This window comes from Microtus oregoni, unplaced genomic scaffold, assembly GCF_018167655.1.
Source record: "Microtus oregoni isolate MIOR12 unplaced genomic scaffold, Mior012 000045F_ref0000178, whole genome shotgun sequence".
Classification (NCBI taxonomy): Eukaryota; Metazoa; Chordata; class Mammalia; order Rodentia; family Cricetidae; genus Microtus; species Microtus oregoni.
The window spans coordinates 7,054,977-7,077,966 of NW_024543219.1; the positions used below are offsets into that span (position 1 = coordinate 7,054,977).

A 22,990-nucleotide genomic window follows, 5' to 3' on the forward strand; every position below is an offset into this window, starting at 1 on the left:
TTGGAAGCTGATTAGCAGTCCAAGAAAGCCCGCTACATTTGGCACCCAATGTGAAGCCCCAAAATGCTATTTTCCCTTTATCACAGTGGCTGTCCTTTAAACTACTAGCCACTGGCTACTAAGGCCTTAGCCTGGGTGGATTCCATTCCCCCAGACGGTGGCTCTGTTTCTGCAGCTGAAGGTAGCTTTAACTAAATCTCTATCATTCTAATAAAACTTGAAATTCAAAGGCTAGGGTGAAAACCTGCAAGCTCAGAGATTTAGAGCAGCAACTGTCTAGTTTTCTCTCTTTGCTGGCTTCCTCTTCCTTCTTTCACACCACCCCAACTAAAAACTCATGCTACTGCCAGGCGGAGGTGGCACACACCTTTAAACCCTACACTCGGGAGGCAGAGGCAGGCAGATCTCTGAGTCTGAGGCCACCCTGGGCTACAGGGTGAATTTCAGGACAGCCAGGGCTGTAACACAGAGAAACCCTGTCTCCAAGAGTCAAACCCAAACCAACAAAAGCCACACTACACTTCTCCCTTCTACTTCCTGTCAGCTAGTTGCCAATTCTGCCTCTCTGAGCCAAGGTTAGTTTTATTTAATGCAAATGAAACGAATCTTTACATAGTTAAGCAAATGCATGGTAAACAAATGTAACACATCTTTGCCTAGTTAAACAAATATTCCACAACAGTGGACTTATTTTTTAATTTTATTTTCTTTTATATTTTTATTTTTATTTATTTTTTTGAGACAGAGTCTCTCTATGTAGACCTGGCTTTCCTTGTACTCACAGAGATCTGCATGCCTCTGAGTGTCCACTTAGGAGACCATCAGCTGTCCCGGCCCGACTCGATGATGGCATGAGGTAGGAGGATTTCACTCCATTCTTACAGAGAACTATAAACAGAGACTGCCACCCAGACCCAAATAATCACAAAGAACTTATATCGATTACAGCACTGTTTGGCCGATGTCTCAGGCATATTTCTAGCTAGCTCTTATGTCTTTTTTTTTTAAACAGTAACTCTTTTTTTTTAATTGATTTTTATTGAGTTCTACAAACAGTAAATCTTTTTTTTAAATTTTTTTATGATTTATTTATCTTTATTTTATGTGCATTGGTGTGAAGGTGTCAGATCCCCTGGAACTGGATTTTCAGACAGTAGTGAGCTGCCATGTGGGTGCTGGGAATTGAACCCGGGTCCTCTAGAAGAGCAGTCAGTGCTCTTAACCGCTGAGCCATTTCTCCAGCCCTAGCTCTTATGTCTTAAGTTAACCCATTTCTATTAATCTATGTATCGCCATGAGGCTGTGGCTTACCAGTAATGTTCTGGCATCTTTCTCTTTTGGTGGCTACACGGCATCTCCCTGACTCTGCCTACTCTATTTCTATCTTGTTCGGATTTCCTGCCTACCTTTACTTTGCCAAGCCATTGGCTGAAACAACTTTATTCATCAGTCAATAAAAGCAACACATATACAGAAGGACATCCCACATCAGAGAGTCTGAAACTTTGTAGTATTTTTTTAATTTTTATTTCGTGCATACTAATGTTTTGCCTGCTGTGCGAAGGTGTCAGATCTCCTGAAACTGGAACTACAGGCAATCATGAACTGCCATGTGGGTACAGGGAATTGAACCAAGGTCCTCTAGAAGAGCAGCCAGTGTTCTTAACCACTGAGCCATCTCTCCAGCTCCCTATAGTATTTATTTTAAAAGTTATTTGTTTGAGCTGGGCGGTGGTGGCGCACGCCTTTAATCCCAGCACTCGGGAGGCAGAGGCAGGCGGATCTCTGTGAGTTCGTGACCAGCCTGGTCTACAGAGCTAGTTCCAGGACAGGCTCCAAAGCCACAGAGAAACCCTGTCTCGAAAAACCAAAAAAAAAAAAAAAAAAAAAGTTATTTGTTTGTTTGCTTGTTTATCTGAGGTAGAGTCTTTTGGCTGGCCTGGAACTCACAAGCCTCCCATCTGAGCCTGGAATGCTGGAATTGATAATAGGTATGTATCATTACATATGGATGCCTTCAGATTATTATTTTATCATTTTTGTGATGCCAGTTTGGGCATCTAGGCAAATACTGCACTTATAAGCTCCATGGATACCTAGGAAGACCATCTTTTGAGAAATGAACAAATTATTTACTTGCTTAGCAAGCCTGGCAACCAGAGTTTGAGCCTTAGAACCCACATTAAAAAGCCAGATGCCGGGGCTGGAGAGATGTCTCAGTGGTTAAGAGCGCTGTCTGCTCTTCCAGAGGTCCTGAGTTCAATTCCCAGCAACCACATGGTGGTTCACAACCATCTGTAGTGAGATCTGGCGCCCTCCTCTGGTGTGTGCGCATACATGGAGGCAGAATGTTGTATACATAATAAATAAATAAATCTTTAAAAAAAAAGCCAGATGCCAACCCTCAGGAGGCAGAGGCAGGCGGATCTCTCGGCTCAAGGCCAACCTTGAACCTCCTGAGGGTTGGCATCTGGCTTTTCAATATGGGTTCTGAGACTCAAACTCTGATTGCCAGACTTGCTAAGCAAGTGCTTTTATCTACCTACTAGTGACTGTCCCAACCTAGAAATGCCATCTTTGTGTGCAGACAGAAGGACCCCTTTGTCCCCAAAGCAGAAGAGAAACTTTCATGTTCTGGCACTCTTACCCCTCAGTATCCTGCTTTCCGGGGAGGTATTGAAGTCTTCTCCTTTTCCCTCTAACAGAAACTCCCGTCTTTTCTGTGTTTAACACAGTCCATGTTACACCTCCATCTTTTTTTTGTTGTTGTGTTTTTGTTTTTGTTTTTCGAGACAGGGTTTCTCTGTAGCTTTGGAGTCTGTCCTGGAACTAGCTCTTGTAGACCAGGCTGGCCTCGAACTCCCAGAGATCCGCTTGTCTCTGCCTCCCGAGTGCTGGGATTAAAGGCATGCGCCACCACCGCCCGGCTTGTTACACCTCCATCTTGCCATGAGTTGGAAGTCTTTGCTTGCCTAATGTCCCACAGCAAAGCCAAGGAGGATGCAGCCTCGCCCCTTCCTCTTGCATCCACTCTTCTCTGCAGTTACCCTAATCCCCACCCCTACCCCTGCTGGGCAGATAGAGGTTGACAGACAGGAGACTCTTAGGTGACTGATAGGTGGCGTCTCCCCAGCGCCAGAACCTCTGCTGGTGCATTCTCTCTCCTCTTGGCAGTTCTCTGATGTGGGTGGAGATGCTTTGCCAACCAATCCAGAAGCCTGACTTGAGATCGGGAGCAACGAAGCCTCACAAAGTCTCATTTACCACCAGTTCTGGCTGTGGTCCAGCTTCTCAACGGCGTCCTTCTCCCCTTCTGACCCAAGCCTCAAATGCTGCCTGACTCCTTCCAACTTACACTCAGCCTCAGAGATGGCTCTGCAGGATGTCTGCAAGTGGCAGGTTCCTGATACCCAGGGGCTATCCCCCCATTTGCCTGAGGCTGGTGGCTGGGCTGTGCCTCGGGGCTGTGACCCTCAAACTTTCCTGCAGATCTATGGCCCCAGACTGGCTCATGGCACCACCACCCTAGCTTTTCGATTCCGTCACGGCGTCATCGCTGCAGCTGACACTCGTTCCTCCTGTGGCAGCTATGTGGCATGTCCGGCCTCACGAAAGGTCATCCCTGTGCACCGGCACCTTCTGGGTACCACCTCTGGCACCTCTGCTGATTGTGTCACATGGTATCGGGTATTACAGCGGGAGCTGCGACTTCGGGAACTGAGGGAAGGTCAGCTGCCCAGTGTGGCGGGCACAGCCAAACTCTTGTCAACTATGATGTCCCGCTACCGGGGTCTGGATCTGTGTGTGGCCACAGCCCTGTGTGGCTGGGACCACTCTGGCCCTGCCCTCTTCTATGTCTACAGCGATGGCACTTGTCTGCAGGGAGACATCTTCTCTGTGGGCTCTGGATCTCCGTATGCCTATGGTGTGCTTGACCGTAGCTACCACTATGACATGACCATTCAGGAAGCCTATACTCTGGCCCGCTGTGCTGTGGCCCATGCCACCCACCGTGATGCTTATTCAGGGGGCTCAGTGGACCTTTTCCACGTTCAAGAGTCTGGATGGGAGTATGTGTCCCGCAGTGATGCCTACGTGCTATACATGGAGTTGCAGAAAGCCCCAGGCTTGGAGCTGGAGCGGGAGCAGGAGCAGGAGGTGGAAGTCAGTCAAGTCCGCCCTGGACCCGCCACTCCACAAGATGCTGCAGAAGGTGGAGAACTTTTTGTGGAGCCAGAGGAGGTGACAGCAGAAGACGACAGGATAAGAGTGAAGACTGAAATGATTTGAGAAATGACAGCACCTGGGGACCCAGACAAGGCCGGTAGGTCGCGGAATGAGGCTGCCTTAGCGGGGCTGGTTCTGAAGCAGCCTCATGGCATCTGGCTCTGGCTTTTCCAGGTTGCCTGCTCTTTTTAAGTCCCTATCCTTTCTGCCTCCCGGAGCTATTGATGTCTCTGCCCAACCTGTCCTGAGGATGCCCAGATGGATGGCATCGCCTCTTCTGCCTCTAAACTGACTCTGCCAACACTTGTTGCATGTCTACTGCACACCAACTGTCCTGCTATGTGCTAGACCCTTTCTTGCTGTCCTGTCCCAATCTCTATTCTCATTTTGGTCCTTATTTGTCTGAGTGTTTATCTCTCTCTCCTGGTCACTTCTCAACTTGGTCAGGCAGGCCAGCCAGGAGAGAGCAGCCTCCTCAGAAAGACTTAGAAACCCCAGGGCTGCAGGGGCTAGCTTAGTTATAGTGGCCATGGGCTTGTCTCTGCCACCCCCCTGCTGGGACTATCATGACTGTTGTGATTCCTCCTAGACTGGGTGGCGTTCTCATGACAGTCTTTGGAAGCATCATCCTTTATGGAAGCTGGATCAGGTTTAGGGAGTTATCGGACTTCCCAGGTTATAGTAGGTGACAACATTGCAGAACTCAGACATGCACAAGCCTTCGTGGGTTCTCTGTGCATATTTTCCTCGGTCTTGCCTCCCACCCCCTTTTTTTGTTTTTTTTCTGCTTTCCTTGTAAGCTTCTGGGGACTAGGCCAAGCCCCTGCCTATTGGCTGGAGATGAATGTACTCCAAGGAGCCAATGAGCTAGGAAGGCGAGCGCAGAGAAACTGCCCATTCCCAGGCTTATCTTGCTGTGCTGGCCAGGGCCTGAGTCCTGCCCTATAGACCAGCCCTGCTCTCTACCCCCACAGACTTCTCCCTGTTTCTTTACTCCAGCCTCTCCTGGTTGCTCCCTTCAGAGGATTAAGACCAGAGTGGGGACGCTATGCTGGTGGTACCAGCTAGCATGTCTCCTGGCCCTCCTGGCCCGCTCTGGCTTTCCGGAGGGCCCAGACTTGGAGATCCAGGCTTTCAGCTCCAGGAGCCAGCGCCCTCTCCCCAGAATGGTCAGGAGGTGGGATCTGAAGGAATCACCTTTTTTTCTCTTACCTCTCCTCTCCTGAAGCCTCCAGTCCTAAGACTGACAGCCGGTTTTTTCTCTTCCTTGAACATCTGCACTTCAGAATTCATTGACATTAGACTTACAGACTCTGAACTGAATTTTCCAAGCTCTGGAGATTTGGAAGGAAAGTCGGGAACTCCCAGAAAGAACAGAGGATTATGGAGAGTTCTCAGTGCATAGAGACTAGCTTGCTAGTCAGAGTGGAAATCCAGCTGTTGGCCTCCACAGCAGCCTTCATCTCCTACAGACTGCCCAGCCTTGGGGAGGTGTGGGGCTCCAGGGGTGAGAACTGAAGGTCAGGGACACTTGGGACCTCCTGTTCCTGGAGGGGCAACTTCTGCACGGGCATGAGTGGGTTGAGTGGGTCTTACATCCGGCTATGGGTTTGTGATTCAGCATGGGGATCTGCACTTGAGCATGCCAGGTGGGCATGTGTGGTGACTCGGGAAGAGAAAGGAGCCATACTTGAATGAGAGCAGCCTCTGCAGCCTATGTGGCACAGTGCCAACCTTCTCCCCCATTCCCTGCTCCCGGCTTTGTACGTCTTGCACAGTAGAAAGCCACAGAAAAGAGGAGCTTGGGGCCGGGCTATGCATCATCCCATAGCTACTCCTTACTCCCCTGGTCTGTTCTGAGGCCTTCAGACAGTGAGCAAAGGCAGGCACAGAGGGGTGGTGTGGGACCTGTGATGGACATCTGAGCCCAGCCAGAGGCTGCTGTGAAGAGTGTGTGTGTGTGCAACCCAATCCCCTGAGATGCTCTGTACCTCTCTTCCCAGGAGGCTAGAACCCTGAAAGAATAAGGCTTGCTTTTTGATTTTTTTTTTTTGAGTCAGGATGGTCTTTCTCTCTCTCTTTCTCTTTCTTTCTTGTATCCTTGGCTGTCCTGGAACTCACTTTGTAGATCAGGCTGGCCTTGAACTCACAGAGATCCACCTGCCTCTGCCTCTTTAAATCTGAGCTATTCCTCCAGTCCCATGTTCCTTTAATTTTTTAATGCATTGTTAGAGTGCCTCGGTAGGGTTGGTAAAACTGGGCAGGCATAGCTTATGTCCCTTCTGAATGTGCCCTTCTCTACCTGAGACTGCCCCATGAGTCATTTCGTTCATTGTTCCAATACATTTTTTTAAAAAAATATTTTTTTATTATGTATACAATATTCTGTCTGTATGTATGTCTGCAGGCCAGAAGAGGACATCAGACCTCATTACAGATAGTTGTGAGCCACCATGTGGTTGCTGGGAATTGAACTCAGGACCTTTGGAAGAGCAGGCAGTGCTCTTAACCACTGAGCCATCTCTCCAGCCCCCAATACATTTTTATTTTTTGAGACAGGGTTTCTCTGTAACTTTGTAGCCTGTCCTGGAGCCAGCTCTTATAGACCACGTTGGCCTCTGCCTCCTGAGTGCTGGGATTAAAGGCATGCGCCACCACCACCTGGCCCTGTTCTAATATGTTTTAAAGGTTGAAGCGGCTATCAGAGTGAGCCTAAAGGAGGACCCTGTCCTCTCTGAGGTCCTGCTTTGGTTGCTGCATCTTCGGTTTCCTGAGGTCTTGGAAGGATGGACACCTGCTTTTATGCAAGGCTTTTAGTGCAACTTCAGCAGAGTAAATAACCAGCAATGGAGAGAGGGCTCTTGGCGTCCCACCGCCTGCTTGTTCTAAGTCAGCAATTATGGGAGGCATGAGGTTTGTTCCCAGCTGTGTGACCTTAATGTCAGCCCTCATGGATGGAGGCAGGAGGCCTGTTGTGAGTTCAAGGCGAGTCAGGGCTATACGGTGAGCTACATAGTGAGACCCAGTCTCTCTCTCCCACGAAAGTCACCTTCTCCAGCTGCCAGCATCACACGTTTAGTAGGAAGCGTCACAGAGACCTGCCGGGACCCACTCACGCCGGGAGCCTGAGACCTTCCTGGAGAAAAGGCCTGAGACTTGTGCTGTTCCCCAAGAAGACGCCTCCTCTGCCTCAGGAAGTGAGCACTGAGGATGTTGGCAGACCCAACCAGCTGCCACCCCACTGATATATTCTACCCCTTAGCTATTCACATCCTGCTTCTCTGACTGACGTTCCTCTCTCCCTCTCATGCCTCCACTCATCCCGCCCCCTTGTTCACTTTCCTCTTGCTAGTCTCACAGGCTCATCTCTTGGGACATGGGACATTAAGAGTTGCATGGGGACAGCCATTATCCTTCTGCTCCTCCAATGGAGCAGTCCTGACACTCCTATCTCATCAGAGATAAAGTGGTACCTCTAAGAATGACCTGGGACCAGAGGGCTTAGATCGCTTCCACCCTCAGCATAGAGGAAACTCTGTCCAAAAGGCTCAGTGTAGAAACAGAAGCAGGCTCCTCCTTTACAAAATAAAGTGTTTATTATGAAATTAGAGATGGAGGCCCCTCCCCTTCCTCCCTTTCCCCTCTTCCCCAGCTGCCTCCCCTTCCTCTCCCCTCTCCCTTCCCTTTGAGGCCTAAGAAGCACACACGATGCCCAGAGCTGGAAGGCCCAGGGCAGGCTGACAGCCGGGCAGAGCTCCAGGGAGGTGGCCACACGGGGGCTGAAGCTCTTGCCCCGGGAGGTGAGCTGGCTCCCTTCTTCCTTCTGCTGGAAGCCAGCGGAGCCAGGATGAGGCATGAGTGATGGATGGAACCATGCGGGCAGGTCTATGAGGAATGGAGAGTTGGTTTAGAAGCAGGATTGGAGGAGCAGCAGTGGTCCCCCCCCCCCCCCCCGCAGTCCTATGTAGTCCACGGACAATGACCTGTAACAGAGCATCTCCTGCAGTAGGGTGGGGCAGCAGTAGCTGGAAGATTTTCTTGCTTTTGGGATGGATACCAGGAAACAAAGAAACAGAACCAACAACAAACAAACCAAAATGCCAGGGACTTAAGGAGAAGGGAGGAGGAACATGTGTGTAGGAGACAGAGCATGTGTGTGGGCAAAGGAGACAGTCTGAGCGATTAGAATTACTAGACAAAAACAGCCACACAGTCACAGTGAGAACAGAGGTTGGGTCAGTTATAAAACCCAACCCCCGACAGTGGAGAATCACAGACAGGGATCTCTGGAGAAACACACAGACCGACTGAGGAGAGGGAAGTAAAAGGGAGGGTACCTGGGGGAAGGAAGGAGGGGAGGACACATGGGGGGGGGGGGCCCTGGGCTTCCCCCACCTGCCTGGACCCTGTGGGGCTCACTCAGAGGGCCTGTGCGGGCTGCCCCACCTCAGTGCAGCAAGCCGCAGGGCCAGGGCCGGCCTCAGGGGGCTGGGGGTTCCTTGGCCCCATACAGCTCAGCCAGAGTGCGGAAGAGTGGGCCCCAGTCATCCATTGACTCAGAGGGGTTGGGGACACCGCCAGCTTCGCTGCCGGAGCCCAGGGAGCTGAGCGAGCCGCAGGAGGAGCCTCGGCCCTCATAGCCATACACCTGTACCGAGTCGTACGGGGGCACACTGGGGTCCTCGTCCGCCTCGTGCAGCCGCAGCGCCAGCAACTGTGCCACATCGGCGGGGCCCGATGGCCTGGGCTGGCGTGGCGCTCGGGTCCGCGGAAGCACGTCGCGGCGCACCGGCGGCCCTGCTGCTGCTGGAGGAGCAGCTCCGTCTGGGTTCTGCAAGGCTGTGATGTCAAAGGCCTCGGTATCCTCCTCTCCACCTCCCTCGTCATCATAGGTGATGATGTTCTCACGGACATCCTCCTCCTCCAGTACCATCAATGCTTCCTGCTTCTGCCGCCTCAGGGCCACGAAGAGCACCACCAGGGCTGCACAAGGGCACACAAGCCACCGAGCCAGCTGGTTCCCGTGAGGGGCCAGGTGAAGGCTGAGGCGGTGTGGCCAGGGGTTGCAAGCCCTAGATCTGACATTTGGCAAAGGTTGCTTTGATTCCTGCCTTAACCCTTTATTTACTATGCGTGAATTTACGTGGAAAAAGTTTTATCTCCTTAGTGTTTGAAAGATTAAAATGAAACATTCATGATGTGCCCAGCACCACACTTGATGCCGAAGAGCTCTTTACCTATTTAAGGCTGGTTACTATCACGGATATGAGACAAAACATTTTCTCTTGGACCTATCAGGCAGTAGAAAATCCTGGCCCAAGGGGGTCACTCATGCCCTATGCCTAGACCTGCTTTCTCCCTCCCCACAGAACAGGCCTAGATACCACACCTTGTCCCACAGCGGCCTGACTCACCAAGTAGGGTGCCCATACAGGTGACAATGGCAAGCAGGGCACCTGTGCTGAGGCCAGTTGGTGAGAGCTGAGCCTCAGGCCAGCAGGATGCCATGGAGCCATCCGGCCGGCAGCGACACACACTGATAGTGAGCGTGGCGGTGCTGCTCAGGGCTGGCTGTCCCCAATCCCAAAGTTCTATAGGAACCAAGTAGGGGGCCTGGCGGGGTGGAGCAGGGCGGGAAGGCAGCAGTAGGCTGGCAGAGCCATCTGTGGGAAAAGTAAGGTGGCTGGGGCACCTTCCTGGAGGGCTGGTCCAGCCCAGACAGCCAGCTTCCCAGGCAAGGCTTATGTGAGAGCAGACAGATAACTGTACATGCACACCTACCTTCTGCTGGGCTGATGGTTCCACAGGTGGGGTGGGGTGTGGGAGGGAGAGGAAGGAGATAGGCATGGGTGTGGTTGCAGAAGGCCACCCACCTCGGTTGTCCTGGACTGTAAAGTTGGCATCAGGGCCCACAGGACCTTGAAGGGAGACTTGGCTACTGTTGCCAACTTCGTCTCTGTCTAGAGCCCGGATGACCTGAATCAACTGAGAGGAAGAGGAGAGCATTTTCAGTGGAATGGCTGCTGGAGGCCTGGGGAGCACAACCCATCTGCGTCGGCTGCTTACCTGGCCAGGGGCTGCAGAATCACATACAAACATGTCGTAGGGCTCAGCCAGACGGGGAGCATTGTCGTTTTCATCCAGGGTCTGGATGGCCACTTGCACGCGGGAGGATTGTGCAGAGCTATCTGAAGCCAGAATGCCAACACATGTACACCATACATGCACATACAACATACATGGCTTAGAGGCATAAATAAATGCAACACAGCATGCACACAGAACAACATGAGATAACCGTGTAACACAGGAGCAGCAAACCATGTTAAAGTGGGTGGGACTATACAAATGCATATGTGTTCACATAGTAAGATATGTTTATTATACAAGACACATGCAACAAATATTCAAAACTGATAATGCACACACAGCAACTCAAGCAAGATAAACACAGCATATGCATAAATAGAAGTAGAAAAGTAAAGAAAGCACACACAAGGTGTGCAGACATAAACCATGGAATATATAAACAGTCATACTGTAGATACAGTAGGTGGGTGTTAAAAACAAATCAAACACACACAAAGCAGATATGAACAGTGAACGTGGCATTAACCCCCATCCAACCCTGGCCCAGAGACTGTGTTTTCATGCACAAGCAGAATAGATACACACACACACTCACACACACGTCAAAGGTCTGGGAAGCTGTCAGACAGCAATTTGTATCACCGAGAGTTGACCTTCGTGGTCTACGGGTACAGAGCTTAGGCCTCACCCTGTGTGTCTCCTCACCATCATCTTTGTTTCTCTTGTCAGGGTCATTTAAGAGAGAATGCTGAGTGAACTGAGCTTCTCAATTCCTCTCACCTTTCCTCAAGGATGGGGGAGAGCTGGCTGGTCCTAGTGAAAGGGGCTGAGTTCACAGGTTGGGGCAGGGCAGGCTATGTGGGCTGCCCGGCCCTAAGGTCTGGGGTAACTGGACACGGAATGATATGGGGTCCAGTCTTTTGTTGCAGTAAGGGCCATGAACTCCTAGCCAATACCAGGGTGGGGGTAAGAACGGGATTTGGCAGGAGTATGAGAAAACAGTGGACACAGACACACAGAGCTACACAGAAACAAGCAACCAGACACAGTGCAGTAATGTATGCAATACACACTCATACACATAAACTCATCTCTACAGATATGCATGCAGCTACAGATACTACTGCCGGAGAGACCATAGCCGCACAGACGAACAAGTACAAATACATATATTCAACACCCGTGAAAAGCAGGAAGTCAGAGGAGATAACAGCTCACCCTACAAACTGACTGGCCATTTAGGTTCTATGTGAGTTTGGGAAGTCACTTAACTTCTCTTTAGATGAGTTTCCTTACTTGAGAACAGGGAACTAATCATATCTCCCTAATCAGATTGTGATGATTGAATGAGTCAATCTGTTTTCGGTACTTAAAATAGTACCTAATGGACAATAAGCAATAACTCCTCCATCCACAATTACTCACGTATACAAAGTATTATCTATAGCTACTTGTGTATACCACTGTACACATTCAATCACATGCACAAATACCAGAAACACAATGATATAATTCTATGCAAACACTAAAGTGTATCGTTATAGACATGTGGTCTCAAGTACATGTGTGTATATGTACATATATATGAATATATATATTTATATTTAAGGGTCTCGTGCACTTCAGGTTGCTCTTGAAATGACTGTCCTGCCTTAGCCTTTCTAGTGCTGAGATCACAGGTATGTGCCACACAGCTGTATACTTCACACAGGTGAATTACATCCATTCCTGAGTACAGGACCCTATGTACATATACAGACAGCTCTGGTGACATGTGCTAACATCGATATATACACTCATAATGCTGATGTAAATTCAGAAACAGCGGGAACGCAAGCAATGGGGTATAAGGTGCTACTTACAGAAGGCTGAGGGGTTTTCCTGTCTCCCCAGGGCAGAGACCTGAATCAGGTGCTGCTGACGGTTGTGGGGGCACCAGAGAGGTTGCACACATGGGGCCGGCATGCTTCCCCTACGTCAGTGTGTGGGGGCAAGTCCCTGCAAACTTCCTAGAAGGGCTCCCTTTGGGGGGCTGCTGACACACTCCCACATAGTCCCTTTCTGAGCAGCGTGTTAGCACACAGGCTGGGAGGTATAGTTCTGGGGTTGAGCAAATCAGTGAGGCGGAAGTGTCAGGTAGGGAGATTGCGTAAGTAGACTCTCTATGCCAGTCTGAGGGCGCCCATTTCATGAGGAGGCTCCAGGCCAGGGGCCAGGAACTGGGCAGATGAGGGTGCCACGGATGTCACTACCCTTCCCCACCCACATTCAGGGATGGCTCTCTGCCAGAACAATGCTGTCTCCTCAGGGCCCAGGACTCCTCACCCAGCTCTGTGGCCAGCACGGTAAGGTTGTGCCAGACACGAGCCTCGCGGTCCAGGAGCACTGCTGTTCGGATAGTGCCATCTTCGGGCTCAATGGAGAAGCAACGCTCTGGATCCGAGTAGGAGAGGATGGAGTATCTAGGGGAAATGGGACTGATCTGGGAGTGGCCACCTCTCCCCTTCCCCTTTTCTCCCCTCTGCCGATATGGTTGAGCCGAGCTGTACCAGCCAGTCAGGGCCATCGGACAGGCTGGAGTTCTCTGGGAGGCCCTAAGAGTTAGGGGGACTGGACTGGATAGGCGTGGTAGACAAGGAGAAACACTACCTGTCTTTCAGACTTGGAGACTCTGTTCTGGGAACCCAGGGACCTGTGTTTCATCCCTGGTCTGCCTCAGACCAGCTGTGTGACCTTGGGGAAACCATTTGACCTTGTTTAATCAACTGCAAAATGGGAATGACATCAGCACCCCTGCCCAACGGGGCTGTGTCAGGTATGCTAGTGTGGAGGGTGGAAGCGCGGTTCATGAGGGAGACCGTGCCAGATCTGGAAATCCACTTTCACTCACATGGCCTCTAAGACAACTGGCGATGATACCTACTTCATAGGGACATTGTGGGAACTCAATGCCACGGACTGGGCAAAAGGTGAAGCACTTGCTCAACAGAGATGCATTCATCAAATGAGATTCCATTTGCTTGTACTGCCACTAGGAGGCGCCACTCCAAAGAAGTGGGTGGAGAGCAGGGCTCTGGTCACTGAGGCGCTCCTGCCTTCCCCTAGCACCCAGGCCTGCCGACCAGCAGCAAGCTGGCACAGGAAGTGAGACCTTTGCTAAGGGATATGATTTGCCGCAAAGATGCCACATCCCGGGACTAGCCACCTCCGTGGTCCTTTCAGGAAGCCTTGTCCCTCCCCAGCTCGCGGTCCAGCTAACCTGATTGGGCTGGCCGGGGAGTCCAGGTCACTGGCTGAGACCCGGCCCACCAGGGTGCCAGGAGCTTTGTTCTCAGGTACTATCAGGTGGTAGGCGGCCTGGGTGAAGACAGGTGGCTCTGGGGCATCCTGCACAGCCACTCGCACCGAGGCCACGTCCTTGAAGGGACCCCGCCGCAGGTAGGCTGGGTCGATGAGTGTGTTGGTGGCTTCTACGCGGAAGGTGTAAGAGCGGCGGGTCTCGAAGTCCAGGAGCTGTGATGAGGGGAGACAGAGAATGACGCACTGGGAACTGGGATGGGCCCACCTCACAGGGGCAGAGTTGCTTCACCCTGGGCATCTAGTGCCCTGGAGAGGTGTGGCCTCAGAGGTCACAGTGGGAGACACTGCAGAGCCGCTCTAAGCCCCACTGTAGACTTGTTAAGTAACCTTGAGACACTCATTTTCCCTTCTAGCTTTCAGGGCCTCATCTCCATGAGTATGACCTCCATGCTCTAACACAGGGGTCCTAAATAATGTCCCAGGAAAACTAGTTAAAAGTTGGCCAGTGGGTTGGGGAGGAGCGAGGGGAAACTGAGCCTGCAGTGCAGGTGGTCTTTTGTTTTGCTTGTATGTTTCTTGGTACTGGGGATGAAATCTTGGCCTCTGGGGCATGCTAGGCAAGCTCCTACCAATAAGCTTTCAGCCCCCAGCCAGTCTGCGGGTATCAACAGACGGAAGGCTAACCTTCCGGACAGTAAGGAGACCGTCCTGACCCTGGGAGTCTGTGCTGATGCTGAAGGCCTCTGATCCTTCCCCATCCAGGATGCTGTAAGCCATTAGGGCATTGTCCCCTAGGTCTGGGTCCTGGGCCTTAAGCCGGCCCACCAGGGTTCCAGGTCCAGCTGTCTCCACCACAGAGAACTGGTATAGACCTTAGAGGAACAAGGAGGAAGATGTGTTCTTAGAGATTCGCTAGCCCTCCTGCCCTCCCCCAGCAAGTCCTTCTTCCAGGGTCTGGCTGGGGTGGGACTGGAGACGATGGCTTCTCTGGAAGCTGGAGGGGCAGGGCAATCAAAGAATTGTCTGGGCACAGAATGGCCCTCTTACTCTGAGGGAACTTGGGAGGGTTGTCGTTGACATCACTGAGGGTGACTGTTACTGTAGTACTGCCTGACAGCCCCCCCATGTGGCCACCCATATCCTTGGCTTGGATCACCACCAAGAACTCCTCTTGGGTCTCCCGGTCCATGTTGGGGATGGCTGTACGAATCACTCCTAAGGGAGAGACACTGGGTCAGGGGTGTTCGTCCCCATGGCTGTCCCACAAGGTTCCTGGGTCCATTCTCACCAGTCTGGGGGTCCACAGAGAAGAAAGGCAATCCATCCAGCACAGTGTACACCAGTTTGGCGCTGTTCCCGTAGCTGGGATCATCAGCATCGTGGGCAGTCACCTGGATTACAGACGTCCCTGTGGGAGATTCCCGTAGCCCATTCAGCAGCAGCAAGGCCAGGAGAGAAGAGTAGAGTGAAGAAGGCTGAGTTAAAGGAGTTCTAGGGTAGACAACAACAGCGCAAGAGGGGGTGAAAGAGCTCCAGGAAAGCTAGGGCATTCAGAGCTGGGGTGCTCACCAACGTTAGACATCTCGGGCACTGTGGCATGATAGGGCCCAAGGGGAAACACAGGCGGATTGTCATTGATGTCTTGCACTTTGATGATGAACTCTGATGGGGGCTCCAGGGGGCGGTTAGAGGCACGGTCCACAGCTTGGGCCAGCAGAACATACTGGGCTTTCTCCTCCCGGTCCAGGCTCTTGGTCACATGGATATTGCCTGTGGCCTCATCAATCACAAATACAGTGCCTGCCCCCTCCCCAGTCAGCAGGTACTTGGTGCGGCCCTCACCCCGGTCAACATCAGAGTGCAGCTGTAAGGGTCAGAGAAAATGGCGGAAATCTCTGAGTGCAGAGCCACGGGCTAGAGTCTAGGTTTGGGTTGAGCATTAGGAAGGCTAGGGGACCAAGGTCATTGCAGAGTGATGAAGGTACAGAGCAGGGCCCGACAGACCAGCCACCGTACACATGGGAAGGGCTGACCCTTACCTTGCCGATAAGGACAGGCTCGGGACCAGAATATTCCTCAATGACAAAGAACTGGTTCCAGACCCAGCTCCTCCGGGTCCGCAGTGGTGCAGGACCTGTGTGTCCCCGGGACCCTGCCCAGGCTGGGACTGGAGCTGCCAGGCGCCCCATGCAGCCCCAGCCACCCAGCCAGGCCAACAGGAGCCTCACGAGGCCCCACATGTTTGGAATCCAGCCAGGGCTCTTGTTCACTGGCCCCAGGTGCTGCGGCTGGGCAGGGCCAGGTGGCCCATGAGCTGGGTGGGGAAGATGCGTTGAGGCTACCCCATGGATCCACACCTGTAGGACAGGTAGCTGCTCAGGATCAAGGAATTCTAAATCCTACTTCTCTCCCAAATTAGATACTGAAGCCCAGATCTCTGAGAAACCAGACATCCACTGCCCAGAACCCAGCCCAAGACAGACAACCGGATCCTTTCACCTAGCTCTGCCTGGATTCACCTCCAGCCCTCCGAGCCCATAAACCTCTTGAAAGCTGGGGAGGAAGAGGGGATGGATGCTAAAAGGACTTGGAATTTCAAATCCTGTCCTGTCCTTCTACCTTGGGCACACAGCTAGGGTACTAGAGAAGGTAGGTGGACTAACAGAGAAAGGGTTTAAAATTAAGAGGTTGTATTCATTGACACGTAGCCTTCCTTATCCACAGGGTCAGGCTCAACGATAAGGAGTGTGCCCAAGTCAGGCTGGGACTTAGAACCCCCACCCCCCCAACCCCACCTATCCAGACTATCCCCAGCCCACTCTGCCAGCTGCAGTCTTTAAGGGGAACTGGTCTAACGGAGCAGAGTGGGGCAGAATTGGAAGGATTGGGAGCAGGGCTGCAGGCAAGGAGACTGAGAGGTGAGGTGGAGGCTGACCCAGGGGCCAGCGACAGTGGGCTCAGGGCTCTGGATCCAGAAACAGGGATGATCGGGCAGACAGGGAGACCAGATGGGAAAGACAGGAGAGAGAGAGAGAGAGAGAGAGAGAGAGAGAGAAGCAAAGGAAGCAGCCTTGGTATCTGAGAAGTAGCAAGGAGTCCTAGGTACTAGGCATGGGAACTGGAAGGGGCAGAGGAGCGTTCAGGTTATGAGTGTGTGTGTGTCTGTGTGTGTGTATGTATGTGAGATCAGGCCTCGGGAACTTCATTCTGGTAGAGTAAGCTACCAGGAGCAGTAGAGGGAGGGAGGGGCTGCGGGAAAGGAGCTAGAAAGAGAGGACCCTTCCCATTCTCTCCCTCCTCTTGAAGGGGCCCACGGTCAGGTGCCCCTCCTCCTCGCTTAGAGCAGACACACACCTGACAGGCCGTTTGTTCCCAAGAGAAAAGAAGCCAGAGGGCAGCAGGGGACTAGGGAGGCAGGCGGGACGAAGAGAGAAGGAAGGAAACAGAGGAGTGGGAAACAGGATAGCAGGAGAAGAGGAGAGAAGAGGAGGCAAAGGAAGGCAACGGGAGAGGAAAGGAGAGCGGGAAAGGGAAAAGAGAAAGGCAGAGGAAGAAAAAGGCAGAAGAGAAGGGAAGAGACAGGACAAGAGGGAGAGAAAAGGGGCAGAGAGGCGGAAGGGTGAAGAGAAATCAGTAGAGGCAAAAAGGAGAGGTGTGTGGGAAGGGAGAGGGCAGAGCGCGGGAGAACCGAGCCGATACGGCTCGCAGCCAGAGCGCACTGCAAGCTGCGGGCCCCCCGCTGCACCCGCCAGGATTTCCGACCCGGGCAGGCGCCCTTACCTGGCACTGCCGAGGGGCTCGGGACTGCGAGCAGCACCCCGCCCGCCTCCGTCGCTGGCTCCCGGGGGCGCAGCCCCAAGCAGATCCAAGCCGGCGCCGCGGCTCTGCTGCAGGTCTGAGCGGCCCCGGCGAGAACAAGGGAGCGAGACGGAGGGGGCGGGGGAAGGAGGCTCCGCCTGCGGAGGAGAGGCGGCTCGCGCGGGAGAGGAGAGCCCTGCCTCTCCGACCCTCCCCGGCCAGTCCCCGCCCCCGCGGCTCCTGGGCTGCGGGGCGCATACAGATGTGGGGCCGCTTCTGGGACGGCCCGCAGCGCGGCAGGGTACACACACGGGCAGGACGGCCAGGCTATTGCGAGGGCCTGGCGGAGGGCCCCAAGCACAAATGGCCAGCACGGCACCTGCGGAGGCACACGTGAGGTGGGGCCCCGGGAAAACACTGCGGGAGACCCGGCTTCTCGCTCTGGGTTGGAATGCAGCGGCGAGGCTGTTGCCTCGGGTTCTTATTGCAGATCACAACAGCAAATTGAGTCGGCTAGGGTGAGCTTAAGGACGCAGAGGCAGCGGGGGTCTGGGGAGGTCGCCAGGGACAGCGGCACGGTATCGATGGGGAGAGAATCTTTTAGGGAAGCTCTTTGCAAGGATCTATTCTTGAGTGCTTGCGCCCCCTGGTGGCACTTGTGGAAAGCATCTTAAGGGTGACCAAATGCCTAATTGTGCAAGGGACTGGGTAGCGGACCCTGCCAGCTGTTGGGGCCCTACAAAGGAAACAGGACACACTTTCCTAGAATGAAAAAGACTACAGCTTTGGGTCGAATAGAGCCAAAGCGGGGATGAGGATTCTGGCGGCTGCTCCAGAAGAATGCAGAAGCCCAGCATGCTCAGAGCCATTCAACCCCTTTCACCCAGACCCCAAGGAAAGGCACTCAAACACTAGTTAAAACTAAGTCAGATTTTTATTTTCCATAGACCACATCATTTAATAAAAAAAAAAATAAAAATAAAAATTGAACAAAAGGAAAAGGTGGATATAAAGTGGAACCAGAGGGCAAGAGGCTGCAGAGCAACAGAGACTGGCAACTGCAGGGGCCCTGGGACTCAGGAGGAGGCTGATTCAGCTCATAGGTGACCCAGTCCCGGCCCCGGCTGTTCCCAAGAGGCTGTGCTTGAGTACCCAAGGGAGGTGGAAAGCAGAACGGAGGGAAAATAAAAGGTCTGGGGCACTTGGCTATTCCCATTTCTGGCCAAACCCTTCCCTCCATAACCTAGCTCTTCCCTCTCAACACTTAATGGGAAGAAAGGAGAGGGCTAAGTTCCAAGAGATAGGTTGGGGAGAGATTGCCACTGCTCCATTTGGTATGTGGGGATGGGTGGCAGTTATAGTTCAGCACTGAGCAATGGTGTGAGACCCTTGGTTCCAGGGTGGTGGTGATTGTACCTATCCCTCTGTGGCCTTTAACCTCCCCGGGCAGAGTGGCAGGTACCTGCAGCTCTCCTAGTTTTTCTCAGCTAGCGGCGCCCACCCCGGTCCCGTACAGGTGTACTTCGACTCCGGCTTCTGCTGTGGCGCTTGGTGTCTCTGCGATCCCTCTCTCTGCCTCGGTCTCGCTCTCGTTCCCTATCCCGATCTCGGTCACCCCTATCCCTCTCTCGCTCCCTGTCCCTTTCTCTTTCCCTGCTGTGCTCTCTTCGCTTCTCCCGTTCTAGCTGTCGGTTCCGTTCCCGCTCAGCTTCCTTCTCCCGCTCCTTCTGTTCTTCTTCCTCTCGTTCCTTTCGCCGCTTCTCCCGCTCCTTGGCCCGTTCAGCCTGCTCTGCCTCCTTCTGAACAATCTGTAGTCAGGCAGAAAGGGCAGAGACAAAGTGCATCATAGTCCTGTCTGAACTGGTCCCACTTTGTGTATATTGCCCCAGTACCTGAATTCCTAGTTCAGGGTCACTGTCAGTTTTGCTGTTAAATAGGAAAAGAGCAGGCATGGGGGATGGGCTGTGCACAACCTCCCCATCCATGTGGGGCCAGCACCATCCATGTGCTCTTTGGTATTTCCCTAGCTTCCATCAGTCTAGATGCAAACAAATCTGAGTAGCATTAAGCCCAAAAATTCTCCCAAATTTTAATTCACAGTAAGGGGTCAGCAAGACAGCTCACTGTATTAAAGTCCTTGTTAAAGCCTGACAATGGAGTTCACCCCTGAAACCCATAAAGGTAGAAGGAGAACCAATCCCACAAAATTGTCTTCTGACCACCACCACACCCCCTTCCAACATACACACACTAACAGAATGCTTTAAGTCTCATGGAGAGCAATTCTAGATACTGAAGAAAGCAGAAAAGACTTGTATAAAGAAGACTTTATAAAACATGCATTTCTCAGCTAATCAATTAAGTTCCAAGAAGTGTGGGTAACACAGCCAGCTTCTTGACACCCACAAGTGGCCACCTTCACTTTCCCTACAGCACCCTTAGTGGCTCGCTCTCTTCATCCTCATATTGTCTCTCTCTCCTCTCCCCTCTCTCTCCCAAACAGGGATTCCTTGTGTAGCCCTGGAGCCTGTCCTGGAGCTAGCTCTTGTGTTCTAGGCTGGCCCCGAACTCAGAGTTCGGCAGTGGCTGTTTCTTAAGGTCAGCTTTCTGCAGCTTCACTCATGTCCACCCTCCCCACATCAATGCCAGGGCCTACTCATCCCCTGGGCACAGCAACCACTTCTAGCTTTGCCACTGCTCAACAAAGGCGACCACTCACCTGGCTTTCAGTCAGTGGGAGCCAATAGATGCAGGGAGCTGCCTTAGTCTTACGAAAAAGGTCATCCAGCAACTTGGCAGGTGGCTCCTCCTGAGCCTTTTCTGTGTGGGAGGAAATCATCACCATCAGACGCATAAAACCCTCCGACCCCACCCACCTGGGTCCCTGTCCCTCTAACCAGGAGGAGACACGAACACCCTACCCCGCTAAGTACCTTTCTTCTCACTCTTCTTTTCTTTAGATTTTGCACGCTCTTTGCGGCGGCGGTCACGGGACCGTGATCGGGAGCGGGGACCCTCTCGAACTTTGTCCCGATCCCATTCTCGCTCAGACCGAGTTCTCTCCCGACGTTCCATTTCTCGCTCCCGTTCTGCCCACTGCTCCCGCACAGCTCGTTCCTGCTCCCGTTGCTCTGCCCGGGGGTGGGGTGGTGGCTGGACTGGGGGTGGAGGTGGGGGGTGCAGGGGCCTTGGTGCTCCCTGATCCTCTGTCTTCGTTTCAGAAGGCCGATCAACCAGGAGTCCCCGGTGATAGTCCAGCTGTGGGCAGAGGGACAAGGACAGTCAAGACAGAGGTTAAACCGTTTCCAATGAAGGAGTCCAGGTACCAGGAATACAAAGAGAGGAAAAAACCACAGTGTTAGTGACTGCAGGTTTGCTGAAGGCCTCAGAATCCACCCAATATGGCTGCCTCTGCCCATTCCCTCCTTTTCCTCAAGTTTCTCACCTCGTCTTGCTCAGCATAGTCAGCACAAAGGAATTTGGGGTTGGACTGGGGCCACTTGACCCCATGAAGAGCTGTGCGGGTAGCAACGGCTTCCTCTACTGTTGAGTACTGGTAAGGAAGAAGCAGAGAGGCATGATGTATCTTTTAGTCCTCTCCACTTGCTACAGTGCCCAAACTGCTCACAAAAGTACACGCCACAAACTGAAGAGTCAGCCTCTTTGCTCACCGTTACAAAGCAATGAGATTTGATCTTGTCAATCCAGAAGGCCTCTTCTACTAAAGTTCCTGTCCGCCCCAGTAACTCCTTCAGCTGGCCTAAAGTGAAGGGACGAACCTGCCAATGAAAATGAACTTTTCAAGGTCTTAAGGAAGGCAGCACACCTATACATCCAGCACTAAGTATCCAGAGCAGGGCTGGAGAGATGACCAGTGGTTATGAGCACTGGCTTCCTTTCCAGAGGACCCGGGCCTGGGTCACAGCACTCACATGTGGACGCTGAGAACTTGGAGAGCATTAGGCTCGCAATTGCCGAGGCTCTCTCTAGCTCCTACCCAGTGTGATAACCCTAAAGGAAAGGAGCCCACAATAAGGAACAATGACTTACCAAGTTGGAGATATGAACAATGTTACTGATCTTGCCCCTGGGTGGGGAGGGCACCTGGGCAGTCCGGACTGGGTCATCAATTGTAATGGAAACTCCAGACTTCTGCTGGCTAATGGACCTCCGGGTTAAGGTCTCTCCTAACGTTACTGAAAAGAGAGCCCAAGAGCAGTTCTCAGGAGTCAGCCCTGCTGCTCACAGCTCCCCTCCTTTCATTCTCTACTCAGCAGCCACTCTCCCATCCAGATGTGCCAACTTGCAAGGGCAGACCGGTCTCCTTAGTGTGGAGACTTGAACATCAGATGACTCAAACCCAGTTCCAAGCAGTACCTGGGAGATGCCAGGTACAGAAAACCTTTGACATGTAAGGCAGAAGGCACCAAATGCCCAAATGGTTCCTATGTGGTCCTCAGAGAATTCAGACACCTCACCCACCTTTCTTCACTTCATGTTCCACAGGTGGAGGCAAGGCCACCTCTACTGACACCTGGGGAGGTACAGGGGGCTCTGCTTCAGGCTCCTTTTCTTCTTCCTCTTCCCTCTGCCCATTCTCCTGGCCCTCTGCAGGCACTACCTATATAGACAGGAGGAAACAGAGGCGGTCGGTCACCACACTGGCACATTCTCTTCAGACTCTGGCTCCCACAGAGACAGCAGTGGCATCAACTTCACACATCCCGTCTACTGTGGGGCATTATTCTTGGTGACTCCCAACTCTTGGTTTAAGGCAGGGCCTATGAAGTCCTGGCTCCCCTAGAGATCCATGTGTGCATCAGGCTGGCTCTGAATTCAGAGACCTGCTTGCCTCTGCCTTCCTGGAAATAAAGCCATGTGCCACTATACCTGGCTAAAAAACTTTTATTGAAACAAAAACAAACAACATTTAACTACTTGTGTGCCTACATGCACAGAGGCAATGGTCCCTGTGGAAGTCAGAACAACTTTCCGAGCTGATTGATTTCTATTACATGGGTCCTGAGGAGTGCAGTCATGCTTCCCAGTAGGCCCTTTACCTACTCACTGAACAATCCTGCTGGCCTGGACCTTGTTTTCTGCATGAGGGAAGATGTTAAAGTACTATTTGAGGCTTTAGTTTCAATTCTGGTACTGAGGCGCAAGCTGCTCAAACAAGAGTAATGAACTGGTACGGTTGTCCTCTGTATCTGAACTGGTACGGTTATCCTCTGTATCTGAACTGGTACGGTTGTCCTCTGCATCTGAACCCAGCCCTCAGCCGTCTGCTCTTACCCACTGCCTCACTCCCGATGCTAGGGTGCAGTACTTTTACCTGAGTGACAGTTCGGCATATTTTCAGTCCTTTGTCGTGGGTTCCATCGTCACCATTCCGCTCTGTCTCGTCCTCAGAGATCCGGGAGTCGTCAGCATGAAGATCCACAACAGCCTCCTGCCCCGCCAGGGGTTTGATGTCGGGGATGAGGCTCTGGGACACAGACAGCCCCGCCACCCCGTTACACTGGGCCCATGTCTATCCCCACCTGAACATATTGCACCCCCTTCCCTGCCCCCC

General features: G+C 52.6%; 3 protein-coding genes across 3 annotated transcripts in view; 1 reads left to right on the forward strand and 2 right to left on the reverse strand.

Moving 5' to 3' along the window:
* The first annotated feature begins 3,369 nt into the window (after positions 1-3,369).
* On the forward strand, positions 3,370-4,290 carry Psmb11 (proteasome subunit beta 11). Its single transcript, XM_041633808.1, has one exon. The coding sequence runs from the start codon at positions 3,370-3,372 to the stop codon at positions 4,288-4,290; it is 921 nt and encodes a 306-aa protein (XP_041489742.1).
* A 3,535-nt stretch (positions 4,291-7,825) lies between these two features.
* Cdh24 (cadherin 24) lies at positions 7,826-17,998 on the reverse strand. Its single transcript, XM_041634002.1, has 13 exons — positions 17,398-17,998; positions 15,657-15,974; positions 15,187-15,481; positions 14,906-15,025; positions 14,665-14,832; positions 14,302-14,489; positions 13,577-13,830; positions 12,643-12,779; positions 10,294-10,415; positions 10,101-10,212; positions 9,642-9,890; positions 8,211-9,210; positions 7,826-8,112 (listed from the first exon to the last, which is right to left on the reverse strand). The coding sequence occupies exons 1-12, from the start codon at positions 17,671-17,673 to the stop codon at positions 8,708-8,710; spliced, it is 2,742 nt and encodes a 913-aa protein (XP_041489936.1). The 5' UTR covers positions 17,674-17,998; the 3' UTR covers positions 7,826-8,112; positions 8,211-8,707.
* Positions 17,999-18,330: 332 nt separating this feature from the next.
* The window catches only part of Acin1 (apoptotic chromatin condensation inducer 1), a 45,547-nt gene continuing 40,887 nt past the window's right edge, over positions 18,331-22,990 (reverse strand). The window contains 8 exon segments of the mRNA XM_041634202.1: positions 18,331-19,223; positions 20,135-20,235; positions 20,349-20,673; positions 20,861-20,968; positions 21,087-21,194; positions 21,466-21,611; positions 21,898-22,036; positions 22,751-22,903. Coding sequence (XP_041490136.1) covers positions 18,903-19,223; positions 20,135-20,235; positions 20,349-20,673; positions 20,861-20,968; positions 21,087-21,194; positions 21,466-21,611; positions 21,898-22,036; positions 22,751-22,903 — 1,401 coding nt within the window. The 3' untranslated portion in view covers positions 18,331-18,902.